Here is a 27958-nt window from a genome sequence, read left to right on the forward strand (position 1 = left end):
GAAAGGCCTGAGTATTTCTTTCACCACTGTTATTTAAGTATATTCAATCATAAATCAGGTGAACAAATTTAAAACTTACTGAAAATAAATCAATAAAAGTAAAAAGGGGGCAGATTATGATGGACAAGAAAAAAAAATGGAGAGGATTAAGTAAAATTTCCATCACATGCAGACTATTCACCTATCAAGTCAAACTGTTTTCTATATATGTATAGTACCCTGTAGTACTATTTTTTTGCGGTTAAGATAAAAAATAGCACTTAACATACATAAAAAGTCCCTTTCGTATACATTAAAAAATCATATGTTGATTTTGAACCAATGATGGCTAATTTTAAAAAGAGGTCCACAAAGAGTAGAAGCGATCCAAATATTTCTACCATAAATTAGTTCATTACTACTCTTCCTACATAGTTAACTCACAGTATTCAAATGAATACTCACTATGTTGTATTGTTTATGAAAATATTGGAAATATAATAATATTTAATAATACATAATGTGTGCTATCATTAATGCACAAGTAGCCTACCACTAAATGATTCTGGCTCTAAATAATTTAAACTCAATTCAATAGCTTCCACATAGCTCCAGTAGTTCAGTGCACTTAATCCTAGGTTATCTTTTATGACTAGTCCAGACATCAGATCCATCTTCAGCCTCACCTGCAACTCTGATTGGTCCATGTACTACCATCTACTACACTTTAAACCTCAGAGAGTCCGACTATTTTGTTGTGTCATTTTTTTTTAGTGCTCTCAGTTTGGACCAGGACCAGGTGAGGCGGAGGTATCATTTTACACTGTACGTAGGTTTTATCTGTGTTAAACATAACAGTTTGGAGGTGAGTGCCACCCTCTGCGTTTTGTTTGGGGCCTATCACAGGATTTCTTTTCCTCACATGTTGTTTTCTAGTTTAGGATTGTGCTCTGTTTAGCTTGTGGAGTTTTGTGTTAAGCTATTTGAACTGGTACCACTTGTGGATCCTGTTTCCCCTCTACTTGTGTTTATGTACTGTATAACATTATTCCACCATTATATTTATTTTATTGCAGGGCAATGTCAGCCGAGTCAGGCCCACTGCAGGCTGATCAGACCCGGGTGTTAGCCTCCAGATGGTCCCTTGGCAGTCACAGCCTGTGACTACTCCTTTGGCGAGTGCTTTGATCCCCCTCCTATGGGTCTGCCCTCTAACTCCTACATCCCTCAGAAGATCCCTTGCCTTGCAGTGGAGCTGACTACAAAGCCCCTGCAACCCACCTCAACTGGATTTGCTCTTACATTCCAGCCTCGCATCTCCGCTCCAGCTGTCAGGTTGGCATATTACAGCCTTTATCATTCGTATGCCTCATCATCAGCATCCTCCCAGGGGATCGTCGGCTCAATGATGTAGACATGCCGGCAGGAGTTAGACCAGAGGACCAGGTCCGGTTGCAGGTTGGTCGTTGCAGTTTGGGATGGGAAGGTGAGTCCCTGGTTTAGATCAACCCGCATTTCCCAGTCCCAGGCTGCGTTCAGTAGGGATGAGACCGGAGGCAAGGGGTTTCTCTCCTTCCTGGATGAAAGATGTTGTCTGGGCATTGTGTGGCAGAGCGTTTGTGGTTACTCTCTTGCACCCAAGTTCAGCTGCCAGACACCTCAGCACTTGGTTGTGTAGCCATGTGTATCTGCCTTTTGTTAAGCTGGTCTTACAACCAACCAAGATGTGCTTGAGGATTGTCGGAACTGCGCATAGGGGACAGACTCGATCCTCTCCCAGCCAAAGATTTAGGTTTGAGGGATAGGGCAGGACCTCATATGTGGCTCTGACGATAAAGCTCAACCTATTTGACTTCATGCTCCATAGTTCAGTCAATATGATTTTCAAGTCATGTCCAGTCTTGCTCCAGTCAGTCATTTGTATTCCTCCACCAGGCTAGAGATTGGCAGTGAGAGGGCTCCGTTCCTGTAAAGTCCTATGCTGCTGAGGCATATCAATAGCCCAAGCTGCTTGTGTATTCACCAGTCTCTCCAGCCGATTGGCATGAGATAGAGTGACCTTGTAGATGGTAATTGGCCACATGAGTCGGGGCAGCAATCGAAATTGAAAGCACCAAAGTATCAGCTTCCCTGGGAGAACAGTGTTGTTGATTTGCTTAAGGCCGCTGATTGTATCCAGCCTGAGTTGTTCCGCCCACTTGGTCTCTCTGAGGTCTGTGTTGTACCATCGTCCGAGGCTTTTAATGGGCTTCTCCAGGACAGGCATTATTGGCTCATCATTGATGCGGAAACCTTTTTCAGTGAGCCGGTCTTTGACAAAGGAAATACTTTGGGATCTGCTTGGTTTGGTCTCCATTCGTGCCCATTCGATGTTTCCCTGAGTTTATCAAGTAGGCGTTTAGCGCATGCTTTTGTTGTTGTCATTCTGGTCATGGCATCTATGTACGCCCTAATTGGAGGAAGACGCAGCCCATTATTCAAATGCGCGTCCCCCCCCATGCTGTGTAATGATGAGCTACATTGCCATGGTGAATGCCAGGGGAAAAATTGTACAGCCTGCCATTATACCTGTCTCTGCCAGGCAGTGGTGTTTTCCTGTGTTGTGACGCAGAACTGGAATTATAGACATTCAAAAAAACGACACTTTCTTGGGCAGTGGAAGTAATCAAATATGTACGTAGTAATAATAATAATAAAAATAATAATAATGCAGTAGTCTTCTGCTCACAATACTCTCTGTGCTTTTGTTGTGTCAGTCACTGTGAAAAAACACAATAATAATAATAATACATTATAAAATGAATGAATAGAAACAAAGCGAGGAGGAAATGCAACTGTTGTCATGAGTTTGCTCGTTCAATAAAGTTGCTTGACAAAAAAAATCGGTACGCTGAAATGTTACCATAGTGACATGTAAACTTGCAAACTGTCGGCTAATACGTTGTAGAAAAAATAAAATAGTATCCTTTGAAGGTTAAACTGCTATTTACCCGGGGTGAGAGATACTGTTAGTAAGCCAGAGAACTGAAGTAAGTGACTGTTCTTATCTGTTACACCTGATATCGGCTTTACCCATGACTTAAACGGAAGGTTAGCTAACCCCATGCTACAGTAAACTATGGAGGGAGTGATTCAGAGCGGTTAGCTACACCAGACACCGTTGCAAATACGTCTTAGTGTGATGTTACCTTGCTGATCGATGGAAGTACACGCCTTATTATTATTATTGTCTCTTGGCAAATTCGACATTTTTATGAGCCACTGAATCATTATATTTCCCAAGATGTGGGATAGCACCATGCATCAACTCGAAAAAAAAAAAAATTCCCCAACCTGCTTGTCATTGATTGATGGTACATGTCTGTGTGAAACATATTGGTATTTAGACAAAATCTCTGTCAGGTCTTTCATTCTCCACAGGATGTCTTTATCCCATATTCAGAGTCTCAGACTGACAGCTGTACTGGAGGACTGCTCAGACCAGTTGGACATACTGGGCCATACTCTGACAGTGCAGATCAGCAGGGAGCGAGACACTGCAGCGGCACAAGTGAGCCTCTCTGTGTTTGTCAAGTTCACAGTCCAAAGGAACATCTATCAAACAGCTGTCCGACGCTTTGATATCCTGATGATGACGTGAATGTTTTAAGTTATAATACGTTTCTGGACAAATGTATTGACTAAAATAATACTGTTACTGTGTGGGTTTGTTTAGGAGAGAGCCAGGCTGACTAAGCTGAGAAGAGACTGGTGAGTAGTGCAGACAAACAAACATTATGTCGCATCATCTTTTTTTCTGACTACGTTTGGCTCTCTATCTGTAGTCAGTACATCTGTCAGCAGGTTCTCAAGCTGCATTTGGACCTGAAGGAGAAGCAGAGTTTCAGCTCTGTGCTGCAGGTGGTGGAGGAAGAGGAGCAGAAGAAGAAGGCTGAGAACGTGCAAAGGTTTATCACTGTGTCATTTGGGAACAATACTAATAATGCTCATCTTAATTGTAATAAGAATACCTAACTGGAAAAGGTAGTTTTCTGGACAAGATGTGTGATTTCTGAGAGTAGAGGAGTGCTTCATTGTAGAAGAAAGAAGGGTGGAAGAAGAGCAAAAGAGAGAAAGAAAGGAGGAAGTCTGTGTTGTATCAATAATGCAAGTGTCCCTCCACCCAGAGAGGAAAAGAGAGAGCTAGAGCAGAGAAAACAAACTCTACAGAGACAAAAGGAGGACCACCAACAGAAAACTGAGAAACTGAAGGTGAGAAATAGAGAGCAGATCCAAAAACCAAAGCGGTCTGCATGAATAGCTGTTAGAGGGGAGTGAGAAGCAGTCAATTTGGATGAACTAATGCTTTATTTGAAAACAAAATCAAACACGTTAGTCTGCAGGTTGACGAAAGTCCGAGGGGTCCAGTACTTCCAATACTCTCTCCCTTAGGACTTGTGCCAGCTCGCCAAAGACCTGAAGCATCAGCTGAATGAGCAGTCATTACAGATTGCAAACAGGAAGAAGATTGTGGAGAAAGACACTGAGCTACAGCTCCAACTGACACAAAAAGAGACCAGCCAGGCTGAGAAGCTGCTGGAGGACCAGCTGGAGGTGGGTCCAGTAGTCCATCTATTCCAGTCCAGTCTGGGTTAATCGCACCCACCCATCAACCCCACAGAAACAGATGTTTTCATACCGATCCCCCATCAGATTGCAGCCATGTCCTCCGTCCTGCTCCTTGTTCCCTTTCTGTCAGTGGAAATGTACCTCTCTTAGCGTGGTCTAAGATAGGTAGATGACCACTGCTCTTACATTTTTCTTAGATTAATGCAGTAACAAATCTAAATTTAGACTCCAGAGTTAAATGTGGTCCAAGTCATGTCTTCAGTTATGTCATTCTTTCTCAGCTGCTCCAGAAACAGCTGAAAGTGGAGGTGAGAGTTCACGAGGAGTCAGAAAAATTCCTGCAAAATCAACATGAGGTAATATTATTAATAATATCAGATACTTGTATACTATCAATTATTACTAATTGTTGCCCTTGGAGCTCATTGCTCTGTCATGACCTTAGCTAAATTTTAAGGTTTAAGATAAGTTTAAATCAGTTTTGTCTGGAACAGTCTCACATGAACACCTCAACCTAATGCTGTGTTCTCAGAGGCTGTGGTTCTAACTGCAACTGTGGTATAGTCTAAATCCAGTTGCTGAGTCCTGTATAAATCACCTCAGGGCCAGTAGAGGTCATCGTACCTGCTGCACACACAGGATGGATTTCTAAAGCTTTTAGTGTCTACGGGATCATTTTATCAGTTCGTAAAAGTTCAAATCGTCTGGCATTTTGGGCACAGATCATGCATGGCTTAGCAGGTATACTGTAACAACCTTTAACATACCATGCTTACCCCATCTTGCATTACTCAGTGATGAGTGATTCTCCCATCCTTTTTTTTTTTTTTACAACTGACCAAGACAAACTATGGAAACACTAAAGCAATTTATTTATGATCTCAGTCGTTTAAGCAAGTGTTTTGTCTCACATCACATACATGTAATAATGTTTACTTTCTTTATGAGGTCACCCCCACCCTCCACTTAAACAGTTGCATTTGCAATTATGTTAAGTGTTGATTTCAATCAGTTTCAATTTTAAGTTCATGGTTGATGCTATACAGAAGGATACTGATTATCTGACCAATCATACAAGCCACCAAGTCCGAAAGAGGATTTGTTTGTCATTAATAAAGGTGGGTGAGCCATTTGAATTTTGCAGTCACCTGAGGCTTTATGTCACGGAAAAGAAGATCAAATATGTAGTTCTCTTGATTGCACACACATGCATTTTCTACCCTTAACCCTGATAAAGGTGCCCTGTGGAGTTTTCTTGTAAACGAAAAAGAAACGTTATGTTTCCACTCAGTGTTTCTCAGCATTGTCTGTACCCTTGTGGTGTAACAAACATGTTGAATTAATTTTCTCCCTTATAGAACATTTGAAAAGCCAATTTTTTAACATTTTGAAATCTTTGTTGTTGACATCCATTTCTCGGTGTGTCACTGCAAACTGTAGATCATTGTGAAACCACTGGCAGAACTGTGTGTAGCGTCGCCCATAGGCGCATTCAAATTTTTATTATTGTTAATATTCATCAAGTGCTGCAGCAGAAGCTAACTTTGTTGTGGTTATTGCTGATCAGGAGTTGCAGCAGCAGCTGCAGCAGTGGCAGGAGTGCACAAAGATGATGCTGCAGGAGAAGGAGCAGCAGCTCAACAGTGTGCGCTGCAGAAGAACTGTGAACTTGGACAAACTGTCGGAGATGAGGAGGAAGGTGAGCAGCTCCCACTGCTGAACATGAAACAATGAACAGCTGCTGATGCGGAACAGGACACTCTTTGATAGATCATTAATTAGATGCTGATTTTTGTTCAGTTCAGAGAGATGGAGCAGGTGGTGATGGAGGACAGGGAGGAGCAGGAGAAACTGCGCCAACAGCAGGCAGAGGCCAGAGCTGCTACCAAGGTAACAACATCCAATCAGAACTCAGATCCATGAGCCTTTCCATCATGGTCTATCAGATCCACTGTCCTGGTTGTTTAGTGTACTGAACCCTAATTCTAAACCCTGGCCTGTGACCTTTGACCCTGCAGCTGCAGGCCTGGTGGAGAGGCTGCATGGTCCGCAGAGGCCTTGGCAGTTTTCAAAGAGCAGAGAAAGACAAGAAAGGCAAGAAGAAGAAAGACGGAAAAAAGAAGAAGAAAAAATGAGTTGACTCCAACACTGTTTCTTGACACTGAAATAATATATATAATTCAATTACAATAAATAACAAATGGAATTCCTAAACAGTGTATCCTCTATGTTCTTTATATAAAATACATGTTAAACATTTTTTTTTTGTCATTGCAAAACGGGCAACAAAATACAGCAACAAAATCCAAAACAATCTCATACAGTATTTCAGAAGAATACGAGAAGTAATACACTGTGTCAAAGTTACATGGAGCAGATCACCATCATATCATCATACTGTATATGAACATACCAGCAGGCACAAGCGTGGCATATTGATTCAAAGTCCTCTTAGTCCATAATTTGTGTACAGCATAACCTGAACACAAAGGTCCAACTGTTATTTTATAAGATTAAACAATATCAAACATAAAAATGCAAGAAATCAAAATTACTTCCGGCAATGAACACTACTAAGTAGTCTACTGTTAATGACCACAGGCCATACATTTTAACATAAGTCAAGACCTTTATCATGACATGATAAGGATTTTAATCACAGACACACCGTATTTCAAAACTGTTTGTCTGTGCATCACACAATATACAATTCATGAATCATACATTAAGTTATCTTCCTAACAAAGTAAACCGATTAGCATATCAGACCACTGGTCATACACCCAAGAAAGATCAACTGGTCATGGAGAGATGAGTCATTAAAAAGTCACATCTATGTGGTAAATAAATGCAGTAAATTTCCCACTGCTCCAAACTTCATGTCCTCATGTCTGACAGAGGAGCAGAAGACCTGGCATTGCGAAACAGGAAACCCTTTGACTGAAGAGAATTATTTTATGATATGGTTTTGGCGAGCCGACGTTCGTTTGTGTGCACCGGAAGTCTTACAACACTTGGACAACTGTAACGAATGATGAAAACCAGAGCAAAAACACTCCGCTGAACCATAACTGTGATGTCACTGTTTTAGTTCATGCAGGGATGTCGATCCAAATGCCAAAATCCTCTGGTTCTAGCTTCCTCAATGTGAATATATGCTGCTTTTTATGATATGAAACTGAACATCTATGGGTTCTCAAAAGCTGATCAGACAAAACAAGCAGTTTGAATATGTCAGCCTGGGCTCTGGGAAACTGTGACAGACATCTGTTTTACTATTTTCAGACATTTTATAGATAAAACAACTGATAAATTAAGAAAATGCAACTGATTAAAAAATAAAAATACCTGATAGGATTGTTATGATTGTTACAAAATAAATGACAAGTCTGGGTCAAAATAAGTTGTCAGGAGACTGACAGACAACTCAAAACTTTTCTCCTAATACTGAGTTTAAGTTCTCACCCCCCCCAAGATGACGGTGTTTTCACAGTGTGTAGTGTGTGGTGTCAGCTCTGTGCGCTCACACCCGCGGATCTTCTGTTTCGGCCGAGTGGATCTGCTCGGCGTGCATGTAGTTGTTGTCCCCGATGATGACGCAGTTGAGATGGGAGCTGTGGATGTTGATGCTCTGAGGCTCCTCCGGTGGAAGGGGAGGACAGAGAGGAGGAGGCGGAAGTGGAGAAGGAGGGGTCTGTGCTGCACCCTGTCCGTGGACGTAGCTGCACCTCATCTGATCTGTAACACAGGAACAAATTAGATGTTTTTAGGCACATGAGTACAGATTGAGAGCTGTAATAAGTTTATTACAGCTACTCAGAAAAATGCAAATAATACACTACAGCACAGTATAAATTGCAGCTTAAAGTGGTTTAATTTTCTTGAAATATGCTGTTAAATAGGTTTGGCTGCCACCCACTTTGCATGTGGAGCCCGGACTCTTGCATCAGAGGCTGACTCTCTGCCACTGCAGACTGGTAGGTGTCGTTCCCAATGACGCAGTCGATCAGGGTGGAGTTGCTGATGTTCACAATCAAAATGGTTGACGGCGGAGTCCGGAGTGCCACTGTTTATCAGTAGGCGAGGAAAAGAAAGGGGAAAAGGGAAGAGAATATGAGAATGGGAAGTTGTTGTTCCAGAGTGATGTAATAGCAGAAATGCAGCACTATCACAAAGTTCCTGAACGTATGAGAAATTTTGTTTCACTGACTACTATGTAAAAAGCCACAGCAAAGAAAGTGTTTGGGGTGGTTTTATGCCTCATGTCATGCTGACACAAACACGTATAGTTCATGTTATTCTTATTCAAACATCTAAAAAGAAAACTAGTTTGCACCAAGCAGCTGCATAAAATGATGGAAAAGCACCCGCATGTTTCTAGAATTCAAAGCTTCAAGAGTTTATTTGTCACATACACAAGCAAATTGCGTGGTAAAATGCATTTCGGCGTGCTCCTAAGGCTGTGCTGAAAGGCTAGTGTGGAAAATGAGAATGAAATAAAGAACATTTCCATTAAGATGTAAGAAAAATAAGACCAACAGTTCATTAAACAGAGAGATGTGAGGACCGAATAAAGACTTTGAATATGTTGTCAGTTTTAAGAGGAATCTAACATAAAAATAGAAGTTACCTTGTGTAGTTTCATCCTCTGTAAGCTGATGTTTTTGAGCTTTAAAAAAAGACAGTGAGATATTCGATGTTACACTTCTACCAATGATTAATTGTCTTTTGGCATGCATGCTGCTGGCTTACGAGGCAATACTAAAATATCTGCAGATGAAGTGAGTGTGCATCGTGTTTTTTAGAGAAACCGAGACAGTCTTTAACACTCAGATCTACAAATTCAGTCCGAGGAGACACGTGACCGAGACATGACGGCAAATGAAGTCAGGAAATAAGTAAGCAAATGAGGCCAATAGCCCTGGTTATCATTCTAAAAGTCGTATTAGAAAAACGTCATTTTACCTGGGCAGCACGTGACCTTTTCACACAACAGAGTGCCCAACGGGCTGCAGAAGAGCTGGCAGGCCCGTCTGCAGCCCTTCTGCACCACCCTCTTCACCACCTGCACCACCCCCTGCATGTCGGAGGGTTTAAAAGCCATCACCTGGAGGGGAGGACCAGAAAAGGCTCAGCTCGTTGCAAGGTTTCAACAGTGGTGGAAAGTAACGAAGTGCATTCACTCAAAAACTGCACACAAGTACAGCTTTGCGGTACTTGTATTCTACTTGAGTATTTCCATTTTATGCTAATTTTATACTTCCACTGCACTACATCTATTTGACAGCGTTAGTTACTGGTTACTTTTTAAGATGAACATTTCAGACAAAGCATAATATAACGCGCTGCGGTTGCCATACAAACCACAGCACAGCCGGCCGGACGATTTACGGCTCAGCGGTGTTTTTCTAGGTCACAGGGATCCTCTCTAGCCAATAGCACAACTCTTCAGGTGGGGAACTGTTTTCTGTCCGGCGCCGCAGTCAAGTATATACGGAAATGGGGGTATGATGAAGGCAATAGTTTGACCGCTACACAAACTGGATTATAAAGAATGCTAATCATTCGCCGTGGGGGGCAAATAGTATATAGTATAAGTGTACATTGGCGAGACGAGAGAATCGTATATAAACTGAAGAGACATAGCGAGATATACATTATTCCACCTGAAGATGTCATTACGGGAAATATGAAAAGAAAAGAAAAAAGAAAAAAAACTCACCTGATTCAACGGCGTTTTTTCTTTCATTACTGTAAAATTGCTGCTATTAAAACGGGTCAGAAGATCAGAGCTGTCCATCAGTCGTGTGGCAGATATATTATCCTCCAAAAGTGACAAACAACGGCTGTTATACAGAACTCTTCAGAAAAACCCCAGTCGGAAAGGCGCATGCGCACTTTAACTTGGGGTTTCCACCGGTTTGGTTTCTCTTTAGTGACAGTCAGACAATATGGGCTGAAAAGTGTGACTGGCCCCATGATATTATTGCACGATAATTTAAGTGCTGTGGAGAAACAGGTATGAAGGATAAAAAGTGTGTAATAGCAGGGGCTTCATATTTTTAGACTGCCAAAACGTGTATATTGCGAGGGCTCAAAATATCAAATTAGTTTGTACATAAATTCCAAACTTTCTTATGTTTGGACAGGTATGTTTTCATTTCTCGCTGCTATTTCTCCCTGAACTCTACTGATGCCTTCACTTCGCCTGGTAAACTCCTAGGTCCAAGTTTAGGAGCATTCAACTACAGCTCATTAAGTTAGGATTTATTAAACAAATGCAGACAAGCACAACAAACACTTCACTCTTGGAAAAAAAAAAAAAAAAGATGAGAAGGACCTGTTTTGCACTGAACAGTTGCAAAGCAGGAAATCATGCAAGCCAGTTACTAACACAGCATGTTGTAATATGTTGTTTGTTGAATTCACCTATGGAAGAATTTGATGTATGATCATGTAGTTTCAGGCCAATCCAGTCCCTGAACAAGTAGAGAGGCAAGGACTGTGATAATAGCTAAGATTAAACAAAAACAGAACCAGCAATTACGAACATTATAAAAGCATATAAATGAGGGATTGGACAATATTTGAGAACTTATAAACACCACTTTAAAAATTCATGAATTGACAAGTCCTCCTTCATGCCACCTGGAAACAAACACAAAATATCCAAAATGCTTCTCTTCCTTTTTTTCTACTGACTTTTTGGCTAAACTTAATCACGTCTAGGTATAGAAAACAAGGATGAGATGTGAGGCTTGATTCAATGAAATGTCTAGCAAAAGGATTAGCAAAATTGCTATTTTCCAAGGTCAGATCCTAAAATAAAAGTCCCACAGTCAAACGTTTACTTAAGTAAAGTGTACTTATTTAACAGTACGTAAGTATTCTCTGCAACGTGTACTTGAAATATCAAAACTAAAAGTACTTGCCCCCCAATTATCAAAAATAACATTATTACGCTGTTAATAAAATCTTAACTTAAATGTAACTAGTAACTGTAGCTGTCCGATAACTGCAGTAGAGGAAAATGTACACTGACATAAAATGAAGTATAGGAATAAAGTAGCATAAAATGGAAATATTCAAGTAAAGTACAAGTAAAGTACCTCAACATTTGCACTTAAGTACAGTACTTGTGTAAAAGTCCTTAGTTACTTTCCAACACTGCTCAGGAGGCCTCAAGTCTGCAAAGTATTAAAACTGTAAAAAACATTGATAGAGTGGGGATTGCCCAAGTAACTAAACAGTTGTTGGCTGGACAGTCTCTTACGTATGTCTAACTTGAGTTCAATTAAGGTGACGCACTGGTTTTAAATTTTAAAAGAGCTGAATCAAAAAGTGTATTGTAGAGTGCTGTCACTGACGATAAAGTTGCTGTGATTGTTCATGAAACGTCCATCATGTAATCACCTATGTAAACAGGAAGTCACTGTAATATCATGAGAATTATAAGTTAAAAAAAAAAAAACAGCTTTAGGGTTAGTGAGCAATATATGAAACTTGACTGCCAATCCCTTATAAGGGTAGGTATAACTTTGCTCTATTTATAGACACAGATGAAAAATATGTGTTCATAAAGTTTAGTGGGAAATTTTCAAAAACTTTGACCAGAAATCAAAAAGAGGATTACTTGATTTTTTAATAACTTAGATTTTCCTTATCTTATTCATTTAGTTAGTTGCACAAATATATTTTATCTATGTTTTATTTCCCAACATGAAAGTCTAAAAATGGTGTTTTAAAACCTTCTCATCAGCCAGTAATTATTTTGGATGATCAGGTGGACACAAGAAATTCGATTTAAACATATCCAATCTAAAACTGGAATACTGAAGTATAATACTGAAGCTTACACCCAACACACCCAAGTTTTTAGCCAACCTAGCAGCATCGCTATAGGGATGGCATTGATGGTCCACCACTTTGGTCCAAACTGAACTACCTCAGCAACTACTGGATGGATTCCTGTGAAATTTTGTACAGACATTAATGGTGCCCGATGGATAAATTCTACTGACTTTGATGGTCATCTGACGTTTCCTGTAGCGCCACCATGAATCTGTGGTTTGGAGTGAGATATCTCAACAACTATTCTATGGATTGCCATGAAATTTAGCACATGCAATCATTTACCCCCCTCAGGATAAACAACAGGGAATGCTAATGCAACAGCGTTGATACCCTTTTTTTTTTTTTTATCTAGCGCCATCATCATGTCACAATTTTAATTTGTTCAATATCAAGGTTTATGCCCAAAAAACTGTAAGACTAATGACATTCCCAGTAGCTCCAGCTGTATTTAGTTTTTACTGCTTATCAAATGTTAGCATGTTAAAATGCTAAACTAAGACAGCGAACATATTAACATTATTTCTGCTTAATATCAGCATGTTAGCATGCGGATGTCGCTTTTAGCTTCAACTGCCACTGTGCCCTAGTTCAGCTTCAAAGAGCTTCTAGCATGCTTGTAGACTCTTGGTGTTATTTAGCCTTACTAAAAAAAGTAAACTTTCACAAGGGTGGCAAAACCCACAAATTTACAAGAAGGAAAAAAAAAGCGTCATACATTAGCAGGCTAGTGTTGACAGTGGTTTCAGTCAGCTATGCAACAGTAACCCCTGGCAGACAGTGGGTAGATATATTTAGTAACAACTGATCTTTAAATAAGACCTTGTGTGATCCAGCCATGGATGTATTAGGGTCTAGGTATTATAACTAGCCCAAGTCTGAGCTTAATGTAAAATCAACCCAAAGCATCAACTTGGCATAATAGCATTACAAACTAATTATATGTAGTTCTATATCAAGATGAATCGTCCTATCCGAAATTATGTTCCGTAAGCACTGTAAAGGTGCTACATGTAATTTTTCTCGGCCATTGAACATGGTTTTCTTGCCGGGAGCGTTTGGTGGTGATGGTCACTTGCAAAGAGCTTCAGCCATCGTTGAGTTTACAATACAAGAGGTTACAATACGTCCCCTGAGCAGAGCTCCTTCTTCTACTTCTTCTTGCAAAGTGACGAGATGGGCTGGCTAGGCTAGCTGGTTAGCTGGCTAACTTCAGTAGAAGAAAAGAAGTGACAGAAACAGAGGCACAACAAGGGTTAACATCGATGTTGCGTTCCACGGCTGGAGACGACTCTTGGTGAGTAAAGGAATGAAATGTGATGCTGAAAATGCAACGTTTCCTTCTAGACTGGTAAGTAAACAGCTGTTACTGCTGACATTGGCTATGTAGCCACAGCAAAAACTTACAGGTAGCTCCTTTACGGAATAAGTTATGGCTACACTAGACCTGAACGTAGAGGGCTCCGACGCAACGATGTTTATACTTACCAATCGCGTGACGTCCATTTTTACGACTGCCCCTGAAGGGAGCACGAGTTTAGCGAAATAACCAGCAGGAGCAGTCGAGAGTGGAAATCTGGTGAGAGCAGGCACAGCTTCCTGGATGGAAAGAAAACACAGGAGCAGAGCTGACACACACCCGCACTAACACACACGCACACACACACACACACACGGGCCAGGCAGCAGCGAGCAGGACGTTTAAACATGTTTTCAGTTTTTCTTTAACTCGGTGCGTGTGTGAGAAACGCGGTATCGGGGCCGCAGTGGCATTAGGCGTTGACAGCAGAGGCTATTATATCAGCAGACTGTATCAACACATGTGCCTGTGCCACAGCAGTAGGAGCACTGCGGCTGTGGATCTGGACTCGGGCAGCTCCTACACCCAGTGGTCCACAGTCAAGGTAGGTGTCCCCCCCCCCCCATTTCTCCTCTGCTTTGTCTACAGCGCGCAGACCGTTCTTTAACAAAGCCGTTTATGAAATAGCATAACACGGTGAATGCGTCAGTATTTCAGTTTTGACCTACGCGAGTATGCAACCTTGAGAGGGATGCAGATGTGTCAGGTTTCATGTGTAGTCTGGTTGAATGCACTGTAACAGATCAGATATTACACTGTTATTTTGCTATGAAAAATACCATACTAACCTCAGGGCAATTGTAGAAAAATATGCACATATCACGGCAAACTGACTGTCTTTTTGGGGACATCACTTCAGCAGTATTACCTTTAAATCACATTTATCTAATTCAGTATCCACCACAGTGTTTCTGGTTAAACTGGTGTCCACTGCATGAAGGTCTGCAGTTTCCCGGCCCATCATCTTCGTCTTACAGCTGTGTGTCAGTTGGATCTGCTCTTGTTTCAGGCTCTCCCCCAAAAAACACACAGGTTATTGGGCCAGAAATCCAGGGAGCCAGACAGACAGAGAGTGACTGCAGCTGTGTAAATGGTGCCATGTAAATTCTGCTACACACTCCCTGAGCACACTGCCCAGCTGCCTCCTTTCCAGCACAGTGGCAGTCTGTGTAAAAAGAGCAGCAGCTTTTCACCAGGCAGATCTGGTTTTCCATCTCTGCCTCTCCGGTCAACAATGACGCGTTGATCCCCTCCACCCCGTGGCAGGAATGCAATCTAGAACTTGGTCCGTGAGGACTGCTTATCACTGAATGGTCAGCTCCACATCTAAAAGGAACATTTTGATTAATGAATAGCTCTAACAGTGAAGTTTGAATGTTGGCTCTTATTCTCAGCTTGATTGCCTTTCAGGGTCAGGGCCTGCAGTCAGGGTGGGTTTTCAATCTAAGCTTCTGTTTGTAAGCATTTTATAGACATTCGATCTCTGTAAATTTAGTCCAACGTGCAAACATTCAGGGTGGGGTGGCTCTGATACAGCACTCAGACCATGCTCAATCCTCAAACTCACACATGCAAACTTAAATTTGATCATTGTGTTTCATTTGAATCAAATAGTCAAAAAGTATTGATTAATTCTACAATCCATTATCAATTAAACTGCTTGATATCTATCATATCGAAGCTGGGTGACACTGTCAGTTGTTTGAGGATAAAAACACTACTCTCAGTCTGAATTATTGACAGACGGTTACCCAGGTAACTTCAAGCTCCTCTAAACTTAGGCTTCACACTGTTATTAAATACATAGGGGAGTTTCCATGCAGCAGAGCTAGCTGACAAGAAACCTGTTATTTTCCCGTGGAGCTGGTTATGCAGGACAGGACAGGCTGACGGCATTGTGGGATGACGACTGCTGCCGGCTCGGCTCGCCTGTCTGAAAGCAGTGCAGGATACACCATGACTGTGCAGAAATACCAACGTGCTCCACATGCTCCACTATCACTGATCTGCACGTATGCCACCACAGATCGATAGTGCACAATAAAAGAGCATTCACTGAAAAATTTAGGACACTGATGCTGGTGGTGGCTGCATTGATTGGACTGCTCCAAAGTTTCCTGCCAACTTTAACAGCCTGCTGATATAGAGAACATTGTGTGTGGGATAATGTGTGATTTCGACAGCCGCTTAGGCTGAAGGGTGTGTTTTTAACGCCACTATTTCCTGTGTGACCCTGTTCTGTGTCCAACCGCTCTTATCTACGGGATTAATTCGAAATCCCAGATTATGGTGATATTATTTCTCATGCCCTTTGGGATTGGATAGCCAAATCAACCAAAGGGATGTTATTTGGGTTTGGTGACTTCACTTCCCTTTAACACCAGATTAGGCCTTTATTATCCACCCACCTCTGGCCCTGCTGTCCCAAAATTTGTAACTAAGCACATAATGTCTGATAACCAAAAGTGGAAGACACATTTATGCTTGATGCTTGAATTAAACATCTTTTTGTGTAATATACCTTTTTAGTGTTTTTCAACCATGCTAGCAACATAGATGGCAATGTCAGTCTGTTGGTCGGTCAGTCCAACACTTTGGTCCAGACTGAAATATCTCAACTATTTTACAGACTGGCACAACATTTTCTGCAGACTTTCATGCTCCCAAGAGGATGAATCCTAATGACTTTGGTGATGCCTTGACTTTTGCTTCTGCGCCACCGTGAGGTTGACGTTGTGATTTTTTTTAGTGAAATTTCGCTACAACTGAATGGATTGCCATGAAATTTGGTACACAAATGTATGTTGCTCTCAGGATGAATTGTAATAACTTTGGTGATCCTCTTACTTTTCACCTAGCCCCGCTGTCTTTAGTGCTAGTTTGCCACTGTTTGCATGCTAACGCGTTAAACTATGATGTTAAACATCACATCTGCTTAACATCAATCATTCCAACTACCATCCGGTCAAAATTTAAAAAATTTAATTTGTCCAATACTTTGGTTTATGACCAAATACCTGCAAAACTAATGACATTCCCATCAATCACCTGTACTTAGTCTTTAGTGCTGACTGGCAAATGCTAGCATGCTAACCGATAGGCTAAGATAGTGAACATGGTTAACATTAGCATTATTGTGAGCATGTTAGCATTTAGCTCAAAGCACTGCTGTGCCTAAGGTCAGTCTCACTGAGATGCTAGGATAATTCTTAGTCTTGTTAAGTGGGTAATTTCACATTTAAACATATTTTTTGACTATTTTCCTTTAATTTTGTGCCTAAATACACTGTCCAAATTTCGTCATCTCTCCACAAGAACTGAAAATCACAAACTATGAAACTATGAAGTGCTCAAGCTCATGCATGCTATCATGGTTAATCTCTCCTCTCATTAATCAGTACATGTCAGCCAAAAAGTTTTCAAAGCTATTCATTTTATTTGAGTGTATTTCCCTCTTTATCATCTTTCTCCCCCCTTTATTTTTGCTCAATGTTGACATTATGTGCTGAACAAAATTCCTACCTACTGTAGCTCCCCGAGCCTGTATTTACCATGTGTTTAAAAGTGATCGACAAATAATTCTTTCGGTCAGAATGAACGAGGAGCTGTTCGATAACTGTTGGCATAATGAGTACTCAATACTAGTGAAGTAATTACCCATAATTATATTTAGCTTCATGCATCATGCAGTTTTAAATAGTGACTAATTTATATCTCTGGCAACAAGACAATGACAGTGTATTACTTTAGGGAGAGGTGAAGTCCTCACAGTTGGTACACTTTTTACCAGAAGGAATGACAGGTTCCAGAAAGAGGGTGCAGTGTTGTCAGAAGGCCCGGCAGTGGTTGTGTGAACTGTAACAAGGGGTGTTAACAGTGTTACACCTATGCTAAAGAGACAAATCGATTAGTGTTGTTTCTGCTTTCAGGAATATGGAGGCTGTAGCTCCTCTCCGTCCCTAGCAGAAGGGCGAGGAGCAGCCTGATTCCTTCTTACTTCCCTCCCCGCCTTCCTCGCCCCTACATGGCCAGCAGGAGCCCCGCCGCGGGCCAGGAAGCCAGGGACCCAGCACCAGGGACCCTCGAGGTCGGTGCTGACTCCCAGCCGGGGCCCGAAATCTTCTGCAAGCTTTGCCTCAGTGAGCAGCCATCTGCAGCCACCAGGGAACTGCAAAGCTGCAACTGCAAATTCTGCACAGCGGTAAGTGGAGACGCTTCCACTTCATTTAAGATATTTACAGTAGCTAATCATCATATCCAAGTTTTTGTTTGAACAGTGAAGGACAAATTATCTGTTATGGGCATCAAACCTGTGAACCTTTGTTACTGACACAGAATAAGGTGCCTGTATTGCTCATGTTTTTAGTCATTTCTTGTGGGCGGTGAAGATTTTACAGAAGTGATCCAACACCAGACTTTTTTTTTGGGGGGGGGCAATTTAGGCAAAACTCCAGCATTTAAATTACTTGGAACCTGATGTTTCTCTTTATTGCAGCACCACTTCTAGCTTTAGGATCTAAAAATAGTTCCCTTTAATCGCAATTCTTGCATATTACGGCTTTAGAGAAATGAAGGAGTTTCAACACAGGAGTGACTTTCTCTCACAATACTTTCTTTAAATTGTTCTTGAAAATTTATCAATCTGTTGACATTTTTTAACAACTTTGTGGAACTCACAGATATCTCCTGGAAGCGTTTTCATTTATGGGAGAACTTTTATAACTATGATTAGCATGATTATTTATTACAGAATTATAGAGGTCTGTTACTACACTGTCTAATACGTGCCTACCTGGTATATAGAAACTGAGATGCTGGTGTTATTCCCTGACACAGAGAGGTTGTCAGATAGTGGGAGGTGTTAATCTCTGTCCATGCTAGCTAAATTGTCAGTTTTGCACGCACAAGGTCACACAGATAAAACACACACAGGGGGAAGAAGGAGGGAAATTGAGACCGTAAACCCTGCTTATCAGTTGTATAAAGCGGAAATATCTCCTCCAGTCGGGTTCACGAGACTATTTCTTGTGTTTTTGTTTTTAATTCCAGCTCAGTTTTTGAACCAACAGTAAATCATGCTTTATGGGAAAGCACATGATAAGTACAAGTTTGCAATTGCAAATACAATAGATTTGTTTTTCACCTTCTACGGAAAAGTGACAGATGTAAATGTTTTTATTTTCTGTTCCTCAAACTGTCTGCCTTTGCGCAATGTTTACATAGTTCCTCCTACTCTTCCATATTTCATAGCTGAGGTAACATATGAACTTGTGTTTAAATGGCATTTAGTTTCCACTGTGTGCACAATGGCTCATTTTCCCTTTGTTTTCTTTGCATTTTACAGCACTTGTCATTAGCAGGTTCTCAGGTTTTGATGTGCTGTGTTATTTTTCATCCAGGATGGATGGTAAAGATTAAATGTATGACTATGATGTATTGCTTTTTGCAAGGGCATGACATTTGTGGTGTATTACAGTACTATTGCTTCCACCCAGTACCCAGACTAATGCTGCTCTGTTGTTCCTCTCTCTCCAGTGTTTGCAGCAGTATGTTCAGCTGGCCATCATGGAGGGTGGGGGGGCACCCATCACCTGCCCAGATATGGCCTGCCAGAAGACTGGCGTGCTACTGGACTCTGAGGTATGCCCTGTTTAAAACCAATGATATGTAGGTCATGAGTGAGTGAAACAAAAAAAAACCCAAAAAGAAGGAGACCCTAGACACCATAAAATACAAAAGTAAAGCTGATGCACAAACTGAAAATCTGTTTCAGATTTTTTGGAATATTCCTTGAATATTCCTTCTAAATTGCTGGCTCTATGAGTTTGTTTCCAGTCCGGAGTGCTGCAAGGAAACTTTTAAAGAAATGTGAAGTTGGATTTTCAGCCTTGTGTTTTTAAAATTGTGTGGGCTGGAATAACTAAAATAAAGGGTTGTGAAAATCTTGTGTGTCCACCTCAACAACATTTCTGAGGAAATTCTCGTTGCTTTTGACCTTGAAGAGTAAAGTGTGGTAATGTGAGCAGTCAGACTGAAAATGAAACTGCATGAGCTGTTGGACATCATAGTTAGTTTCACACAGTTAGCACGTCATAGAAGAGGCGTAAACTGCTGATTCACAAACAAATGGAAATTCTGTCCCTCCCTTTCTCATTTGTAATGCTTTTCTTGTCTGAATCCAACTGCATTAAGACACTTATTGTAAGAAAAGCCTCTTTAAAAGTATGCATTGACCCTCAATCTGAATTAGAATTTTTTTTTGATTGTAGAATCTTTATCCTGTGTTGTGCATTAGTGAAATATTGCATGCATTAGACATGCAAAAAGTATTGCTGAGGGCAAATAACATACATTGCGGGCAGTTTTAATAATTATTTTAGTCTTTATTCCTAAAAGATTGGAGTGAGAAATAAAGACTTTTCTCAATCTCAATCTTGCGTTGTTGCAATCAGCTCCTTTTTTCTCTGAGGTGTCTTAGAAATAATATAAGGATTTGCAGTTGCGAGGTGACAGGTTGATCCTGGATGATCTCTGGTCACATGAAACAGCCCCCTTTTAACCTTGGCCACCAAGTTTTTTGTTTTTTTTTTGCATTTTTCCATTAGGGTTTACAGATACAGGATGTTCTTTTTTGTAAGACTTTTCATAAGACAAAAATTCCCTGCCAGAGCTCTGATTGAATAAAATAGGACGGTATAAGACTCTCTGTTCTCTGTGATTGCAGATAGCCAGCCTGGCTGGAACTGATCAGGTGGAGCTGTATCAGCGTCTGAAGTTTGAGAAAGGTAGGTGTTACTGTATTACAATGCTGATGGCTGGTGACAGACAGTGGGCTATTTCAGGTCACACTTCAGCTGGGGGCGTTACAATAAGCAGCCCCGCAGGCTGCTGAACTTCACAAGCTTGAGATATTGTGGGACCTCCAGTATTATCCAGGAGGTTACTGAAACTGGAGCTTTCATACCTTCAGGAAATCCAATAACAAAGGCTTTAAGAGACCCATGTAACTATTCTGATTAATTTGAAGTAATGAGCTTTCCAGTGGAAATAAGTTGAGTCACCTATGCGTAACTGATTACAGTTATATTGTGGAAATTTCTGAGATGGCAAAGTGCATCTCGGTCCTGCGTTGGAAGCCTGGGAGCAGAAAGAGAGTATCTGCTGAAATAGGTGTCTGTTGATATTTACAACTTGCACACTGAGATTAGTTTGCCTTGCAGCTATATTGGTCGTTTCCAGTTGCACAGTAACAATGTGCAGTAAAGCCATAGCAATAGTTATTGTTTACTCCGACCATAGATCATAAGACTCATAATATCGAAACTATAAAGAAGTTCAAAGTACAGGCTATTTGCGGGAGTGTTTCGCCTCTGTTATCATTCACGATGACAGCATGGGCTGCTGAAGGGGAACTGAGTCCGCCCATGAAAGCTCCAGTTTTTTTTTTGGTTGTGAAACATGTCAGATTTGTTTGTTTGTGATCATTTCAGATTGGAATTCTTATCCTCCTGTCCTTACACTTCTTAGAAAGTTAGTCTGTCCACCACTTTGGTCCAAACTGAAATATCTTTTCATGAAATGTGGTACAGATATTGATTTCCCCTCGGGATGAATTATTATAACTTTGATGATCCCCTGACATTTCACCCAGTAACATTATCAACTTTAATTTGATTTATGTGATTTTAATTTGTCCAGTATTGTGGTGTATGACCAAGTGCATGCAAAGTTAATAATATATTCTCATCAGCCTCAGCTGAGCTGTGTTTTTTAGTGCTAACTAGCAAAAGTTAAACTAAGAATGAGAACATGAACATTGAAAGATCATACCTGCTCACCGTCAGCATGTTGGCATCATTGGCAGCCTGATAGCGTGCTCCTGCTGACCAAAGGGCTGCCCTAGGTACAGCCTCACGGAGCCGTTAGCGTGTGGCCATTTAGTCTCGTCGTGTACAGTAACATTTTAGTATTTTGAATGGGAAATTTCACATGATGATACACATTTCACCTATCTATGCCTGTATGTCTGCTTCTTTGTGTATGGCCTGCTAACATGCATGCTAGCATTTACCTTTGTACATTAAATTATTTTACAGATGTTTAATGGGATGATGGATATGACTTAACTAATGGTAGTCTTGGTCATTTTATATTATGTTATATTATTATAATTCCCCTGTTTTAATTTGTAGGTAGGGAACTACAGTAACTAACTACTTAACAGTGCTAAGAGTACTAGTGTTAGAGTATTGTCTTGAGGTTAATTAGATTTTCTTGTCTGCACTCAAAAACCCGACGATATTTACAATTTACAGTGATATAAAACAGAAAAAATGTCAAATCCTCCCATTTCGAAAGGTGGAACCAGCAAATGTCAGACTTTTCAGCTTGAGAAGTGACTCAATTGATTATCATCAATTTATATTGATTAATTTTCTGTGGATCGAGTAATTGAGTAATTGTCTCAGCTCTAATTCTTTTAGTTCGAAACCGTCTGGGAACACGAAAAGCACATTTTCGCGAGACTGCTCTGAGTCAGATCACTATTTGCTGATATTACTTGGCTATAGAGAGCTACTAAGCATGCTTTTATTTAGTATGTTCTATCTCTGCTCCTACGTCTTAAATGTACACTCTTTGCTTTTTGTAGGAGTAAAATTGGACCCCAGTAAAGCCTGGTGCCCAGTGCTTGAATGCCAGGCGGTGTGCAATGTGCAGCCAAGCACCGAGGGCCAGCCCACCGCCGTGCCCTGCCTGACCTGTCACACCGTCTTCTGCTCTGGGTGCAGAGGGCCCTGGCAGGACAGCCATTCCTGCCCCGAACGCCAGCCCATGATGTCACCCACACCCTCTCTTGAAAGCAGGTCAGTCAGCTAGCTGCTTGGTCAGCCGCCCGCTGCCTGCAGCCACATAGTCTGAGCTGCACTTTGAAAATGATACTGTGCTGAAAGCAGGATGAGTGTCTGAGTTCAGACTAAGAAACACACAAAGAAACGCTTGTTACAGCTGTAGACCGACTGGTAACTGAATCGCGATGGCATTAATTGGTTTTATTGCATATTCAATTTAAACTGTAAAAGTTGATACATATTTATCCCTTTTCTAAGACATTAAGTGTATTACCTTTTCAATTCCATGATTTTATTTTATGAGGAAAATCCCATCCTTCCATTTTTTCTAAGATGAACTGACAGTTATTGTGGCGGCTGATTACACACATTATTTCAGGATTAATGGCCTAGTATTCCTCGGCAGTGCCCTCTCTGTAGTCCCCGTTTCACAGCTGCATTACTGCACTGCTCCGAGCTGTGGCTCTGCCAGGCTGGCTGATGTCACTGGAGAGTCACTGAGTTATATTGGAATTCCATTGTCTCTGTGCCAAAGGGAGGCGAAGGATGGGCACCGAGCCAATTAGTCCACTGTGCGGAAGGAGCCCCATGCACTATAGTGGAGCAGTGGTCTCTGCATTCTGCTGTGGAGGATGGAGCAGCCGTGGGTAGAGTGAAGGAAAATAGTCTTTAGATTTGAACTTTAGAGCATGATATACACTTGACAGCCTGTGAGTTTCTTCATCGAATACAATGTTATTGTACCAAGCCTGTATCCAGGATCCTGTGGATCGGAGCCCAAAGTCCCCTAGTGCACCTCCCACTTGGAGGTTTTCGCCACTAAAAAATGTATTATTTTTATGATTTTCACATTTTATTTATTAATTCAATTCATTTCATCTCCTTAAATAATTATATAAATAGTGTTTTTTCTAGCCTGATAATCATACTGAATTGCCATTTTGGTTTCACTTAACTTTTCAGTTTTGACATTGTGGTCATGTTTACCACTTTCTATATTTCACATTCACATTTCAGTTCCACCCTCCTTACTGTCAGCCGATATGGGAGCCACGGTACCAGTTTCTAGGAGCAGTTAACTTAGTATTCTTCACATAAATATGCTGATTTGTATTTCTGTGAGTCGACTCAAAACAGTCTGTTTAGGTTTATCCCGCTTTCAAAACTTTGACCGGCTCGGTTGTTTTTCCAACCAGGGGAACAGCCTTCGGCGAGCACCACACCAGATCTGTATTAATCGCTAGCAAATTTTGGAGATGTGGCCAGCGATATAGTGCCTCACACAAACGAACTAAACTCAAATTTAAAGCTGCTGTAATCAGTGTTGACTGACTTCATGTAATGTAAAAGATGCCATGTGTAGTAACAACCCACAGAGAATACTGCCCTCATACCTTAGCCTCCCAAAATAATTAACCCATTTCAAAGTGAGCACTGACCCTTCACTCTGCTGCTAAATAAAGACTTTACACTCTGCCTGGAGACTCTTGAGACCTTCATGGCTTCGTACTCAAGTTGCCCCCATTAACTGCATACCGGGTATCTCCTGCGTCTCTCTCTCCATCCACAGGACCCACTCCAACAGCCTATCCGACATGCCCATCAAACAGTGCCCTATGTGTAGTATCTACATCGAGAGGAACCAGGGTTGTGCACAGATGCTATGTAAGAGCTGCAAACACACCTTCTGCTGGTACTGTCTGCAGAATCTGGATGTGAGTCCCGCTGCTACCCAACTCTCAGATGTGATGCATGTTTTTGGACACTAGTTGAAAAATGACTATATTGATCAGCCACTTGTTTAGACTCTAACTATGCTCTCACGTTTTTTATCGCCCACTTCAATACATCTCAGCCTCTGTTTCACTGTCTTCAGCTTGTGTTCGAATGTCCTCGGTGATTCCTGGATAGTACATTTCTTGTCTCAACTTGTGTGCTTTGTAAATGCAGGGTGATATCTTCCTGAGGCATTATGATAAGGGACCATGCAGAAACAAGCTGGGACACTCCAGGGCCTCTGTAATGTGGAACAGAACACAGGTGAGGCCACTCAGCAGACAGCAGAGCAGACATACAGTTTTCATTTCAGGGTTGTGGTGACGGCAACGTTGTCTGAATGGATTAGCATGCAGAACCACCCATCCATGAGTGGTAGGTTTTTCCATGCATGGGTTTGATTTTAGTAAACCTGTTCCATCACACTACCAGGATTAGATTTTAAAAGATTTTGGACTCCATCCAAGCTGCACTGTTTGGCTGTCGATTCAGTTAGTCACTGCTGAAGTGCTCGCTGATGAGGACATCAGAGGAACCGACGCAGGGCTGTAAAACATCCATTCTGGCATGTTTCACTTTACGTAAATTCCAAACAAAAGCTCTAAACAGTGTGTACTTAAACTCTCATCCACCATTGGACTTGGGAAACAATCATCAGCGTTCATCATCCATTTAATTTTCCCTTTAAAGACCTATAAAGTCTGTTTTAGCTTGTGGTTAGTGGTTGTTTTCCACCAGTGTGCTCAAGTAATCCTTTATCAGACATTAAGCTGAACTAATCCCTGCACTAATCTCAAATTCCTGCCCTGTAATGACGTTGCCAATTCAACAAGTAATTACAATTGGCGCCAAACCTACTTTCTCTCTGCTTTTCCCTTTTCCGATGCCATTATCACATGATTAGTATCAAGTTTGCAGTGAACCTCCAGTGTCTCGCTGTGCCTGAATTGCTGTGTGTTTGGAGCGTAGAAGTACACGTTCGCAGTTGTTCATTACAGAACGACTCATAGCTGACTTGATTACACCCTTGCCTAGCCGGTCCTATAAATTTCACAATCAGATTGTCACGGTTTCCTTTTGACACTGTAACTCCTTCTTACCTGTTGTGACAGTACATTAACAGTGTACTGTACTGTATACTGCATGTGCGTTATACATTGTCCAAAGTTAGATTTGAAATTATGTGATATTGCTGATTACTGGTATACACGATGTGGCCAAAAGTATATGGACACCCAAACCATGACCTTAAATATGCTGCTATAACAGCACACCCTCAGCAACAACAGCATGAGTGAGGTCGGCCACTGATGTTGGGAAATAAGGCGTGGCTCACTGTCGGCATTCCAGTTCATCCCGCAGGTGTGCTTTGCACAAATCAAGTTCAAGTTCCACACAAAACTCGGAAATCCAGGCTCCTTGTGCACAGGGATGTTGCCATGTTGAAACAGGAATGAACCCTCCACCAAATTGTTGCCACACCAAGTTGTACTTTCAAGATTTTCTCTTATCAGAACTAAGGAGGTTAGGACAAATCATAAAGAACAGATGATGCTTTTTAAAAAAATATTTGAATAGTCAAATGAATATTAATGTCTTATAATGAGATCATAGTCATACTGTGATCTGATTTGAATGGTTTTGATAATTGCAGTGCTTTTCAAGACTAGGACCACATTACCCATAATCCTGATAGCATCGGGTTACAAACAGTATGTTGCTTGAGACTGATTTTTTTTTTTTTCCATCAGCATTTCACTCCCACCATCTGCTATTGGTTTCAGCTGGAAGCTTTAGATCCATATAAACTGTTTGTGCCATAAAGCAACCTCCCCTCATAATGTAAAGCATTGCAGTATTATATACTGTACATTTTATAATCTTACATTGTGTGAAATGCAATGCAGAGGCTGCTGAAGACTGCCTGTCCTCACAGCAATAGTCTCATTTGATTACAGTATTGACACTAATATATCACAATAGATATTGTAATGATGTATTGGTGTTAAAGGTGAAAGAGACTGAACCCAAACAATAAAAGTGCGGGCTGTAAAACCAAAACATTCAATAGAAACAGCTGAGGGAAACTGTTGAATTGTGTGATAATCATCTGTGGGTTCATCGCTGTGAGTGACCCCTGTCAAATTACACATAGCAATTTGATCCATTGTCAATATGAAAATATTGAAGAGCGCAGCTTTAAAGATGTTGTTGTGTTTTCCTTCAGGTGGTGGGCATCCTGGTGGGTGTCAGCATCATCGTGCTGGTGACATCTCCGCTCCTCCTGCTGGCTTCCCCCTGCATCCTGTGCTGCGTCTGCAAGCCCTGCAGAGGGAAGAAGAAGAAGAAGAAGAGGAAGAAGGACCTCAGCCAGCCAGACTCCTCCACATCATAGCAGCTCCCCCTCTCACCGGCCCGGTCCAGGGTCACTCATGAAGCCCAAGGACACCAACAAAGTGCAAGTGCAAATAGTGGAAAAAGAATAAACTAATGGAACGGTGGAATACTTTCTCCCGACTGGAAGCCTTGTCAGTGGAACGGTGGAAGTGTAAATATGAGGAGAATGAATGTAACTCACTCACCTGGTTGTTTTCAGATACACAACAGTTTGTACGCAAAAGGCGGTGGCTGTGAGAGTTTTCCTGGATAGGGCTCTCTCTCTTTCTCTCTCTCTCTCTCTCTCTCTCTCTCTCACACACACACACGCACACACACACACACACACACACACACACACATCCAGTTAAAAGTGCAACGCCACCCTCATGTGCCAAATGTCATGATGCCAAACCAGAGGTGTTAGGTGCTCAAGTGCCTCGCTCTACAGTGCCTGGTGCTTGGTTGTATTTGCTTTGCCTTCCATTCTATCTTTATCTTATGCAAAAATTTTAGCGTTATGAAAATGGACAACCGTCAGGATCACACAGGGTTGTAAATTCCTGAAAAAATGCAAACCATTCTTTCATAATGGGAGGAGGTTAATGGCATCATGTGTGCACTGTATATTCTATACTGATATGAAATATGATAGGGCTTCAGTGGTGCACAGAGAACTTTTTTTTCTGCTAATGTTTGTTGTTTCCACCTGGCTTACGTTCCAGACCAAAGGCTCTAAAGGATAACATGTACTTTTCTAAAGTGTGTTAATATATATTTATGGGTTATGTGTGTATGGTATCCAGTTATCATTTCTACATTTCTGTTGATCTTTCTGCATCAAATATTTTATAAAAGCGCCACTGTAATTGAAATAAACATACTGTACTGAACCTGAACGCATCGGATGGTATTGTGTTTTGCTGGTGACATTTATAATTTCGTGGCTCATTTCTTCGCCTTTGCTCTTGGTGTTTGTGGATAATGTTGAGGTGCTGCTGTATGGATAAAGATTCACCTCCCAACCATAAAGAAACGAAAGCAGCAAGGACACAAATGTTGGTGAAAGCAAAGATATAAAGAAAGTAAGTAAATATAATAATATGATATATTATCAACACTATAATAGAAGAATATGTAAGATTTTTTAGGCAATTTA

At 41.2% G+C, this 27958-nt stretch overlaps 3 protein-coding genes across 10 annotated transcripts; 2 read left to right on the plus strand and 1 right to left on the minus strand.

The window, feature by feature from the left end:
- The first annotated feature begins 2868 nt into the window (after window positions 1–2868).
- On the plus strand, window positions 2869–6741 carry iqcg (IQ motif containing G). 2 transcript variants are annotated; one of them, XM_040118176.1, is made up of 10 exons: window positions 2869–3008; window positions 3382–3529; window positions 3695–3729; window positions 3804–3926; window positions 4146–4230; window positions 4411–4572; window positions 4869–4943; window positions 6155–6286; window positions 6388–6477; window positions 6606–6741. In XM_040118176.1, exons 2-10 carry the CDS (start codon window positions 3401–3403, stop codon window positions 6720–6722), a joined length of 948 nt encoding a protein of 315 aa, XP_039974110.1. In that variant the 5' UTR covers window positions 2869–3008; window positions 3382–3400; the 3' UTR covers window positions 6723–6741. The 2 variants fall into 2 exon arrangements, with proteins under 2 accessions (XP_039974110.1, XP_039974109.1); XM_040118175.1 differs by having other exon boundaries at window positions 3400–3529.
- Window positions 6742–6745: 4 nt separating this feature from the next.
- si:dkey-29h14.10 lies at window positions 6746–13990 on the minus strand. 6 transcript variants are annotated; one of them, XM_040118178.1, is made up of 5 exons: window positions 13927–13990; window positions 9553–9694; window positions 9218–9256; window positions 8507–8653; window positions 6746–8325 (listed from the first exon to the last, which is right to left on the minus strand). In XM_040118178.1, exons 1-5 carry the CDS (start codon window positions 13942–13944, stop codon window positions 8111–8113), a joined length of 561 nt encoding a protein of 186 aa, XP_039974112.1. In that variant the 5' UTR covers window positions 13945–13990; the 3' UTR covers window positions 6746–8110. The 6 variants fall into 6 exon arrangements, with proteins under 6 accessions (XP_039974112.1, XP_039974113.1, XP_039974117.1 ...); XM_040118179.1 differs by lacking the exon at window positions 13927–13990 and adding an exon at window positions 13261–13457; XM_040118183.1 differs by lacking the exon at window positions 13927–13990 and adding an exon at window positions 11017–11164.
- Window positions 9650–27673, plus strand: rnf144b (ring finger protein 144B). Of its 2 annotated transcripts, XM_040118174.1 has the most exons (9): window positions 9650–9733; window positions 13608–13735; window positions 17728–17999; window positions 19334–19438; window positions 20523–20583; window positions 22449–22662; window positions 24218–24362; window positions 24598–24687; window positions 26651–27673. In XM_040118174.1, exons 3-9 carry the CDS (start codon window positions 17823–17825, stop codon window positions 26816–26818), a joined length of 960 nt encoding a protein of 319 aa, XP_039974108.1. In that variant the 5' UTR covers window positions 9650–9733; window positions 13608–13735; window positions 17728–17822; the 3' UTR covers window positions 26819–27673. The 2 variants fall into 2 exon arrangements, with proteins under 2 accessions (XP_039974108.1, XP_039974107.1); XM_040118173.1 differs by lacking the exons at window positions 9650–9733; window positions 13608–13735 and adding an exon at window positions 14046–14342.
- Window positions 27674–27958: the final 285 nt, after the last annotated feature.

Source organism: Xiphias gladius, chromosome 22, assembly GCF_016859285.1.
Source record: "Xiphias gladius isolate SHS-SW01 ecotype Sanya breed wild chromosome 22, ASM1685928v1, whole genome shotgun sequence".
In the NCBI taxonomy this organism is placed as follows: domain Eukaryota; kingdom Metazoa; phylum Chordata; class Actinopteri; order Istiophoriformes; family Xiphiidae; genus Xiphias; species Xiphias gladius.

Coding starts and splice junctions, on each gene's coding strand:
- iqcg (XM_040118176.1), top strand. CDS start 3,401: ATGTCTTTATCCCATATTCAGAGTCTCAGACTGACAGCTGTACTGGAG. Junction 3,730..3,803: donor ACTAAGCTGAGAAGAGACTG/GTGAGTAGTGCA, acceptor CTCTATCTGTAG/TCAGTACATCTGTCAGCAGG. Junction 6,478..6,605: donor AGGCCAGAGCTGCTACCAAG/GTAACAACATCC, acceptor TTGACCCTGCAG/CTGCAGGCCTGGTGGAGAGG.
- si:dkey-29h14.10 (XM_040118177.1), bottom strand. CDS start 10,387: ATGGACAGCTCTGATCTTCTGACCCGTTTTAATAGCAGCAATTTTACA. Junction 8,654..9,217: donor AGAGGATGAAACTACACAAG/GTAACTTCTATT, acceptor ACTGATAAACAG/TGGCACTCCGGACTCCGCCG. Junction 8,326..8,506: donor GTCCGGGCTCCACATGCAAA/GTGGGTGGCAGC, acceptor CCTGTGTTACAG/ATCAGATGAGGTGCAGCTAC.
- rnf144b (XM_040118174.1), top strand. CDS start 17,823: ATGGCCAGCAGGAGCCCCGCCGCGGGCCAGGAAGCCAGGGACCCAGCA. Junction 18,000..19,333: donor ACTGCAAATTCTGCACAGCG/GTAAGTGGAGAC, acceptor CTCTCTCTCCAG/TGTTTGCAGCAGTATGTTCA. Junction 19,439..20,522: donor GCGTGCTACTGGACTCTGAG/GTATGCCCTGTT, acceptor CTGTGATTGCAG/ATAGCCAGCCTGGCTGGAAC.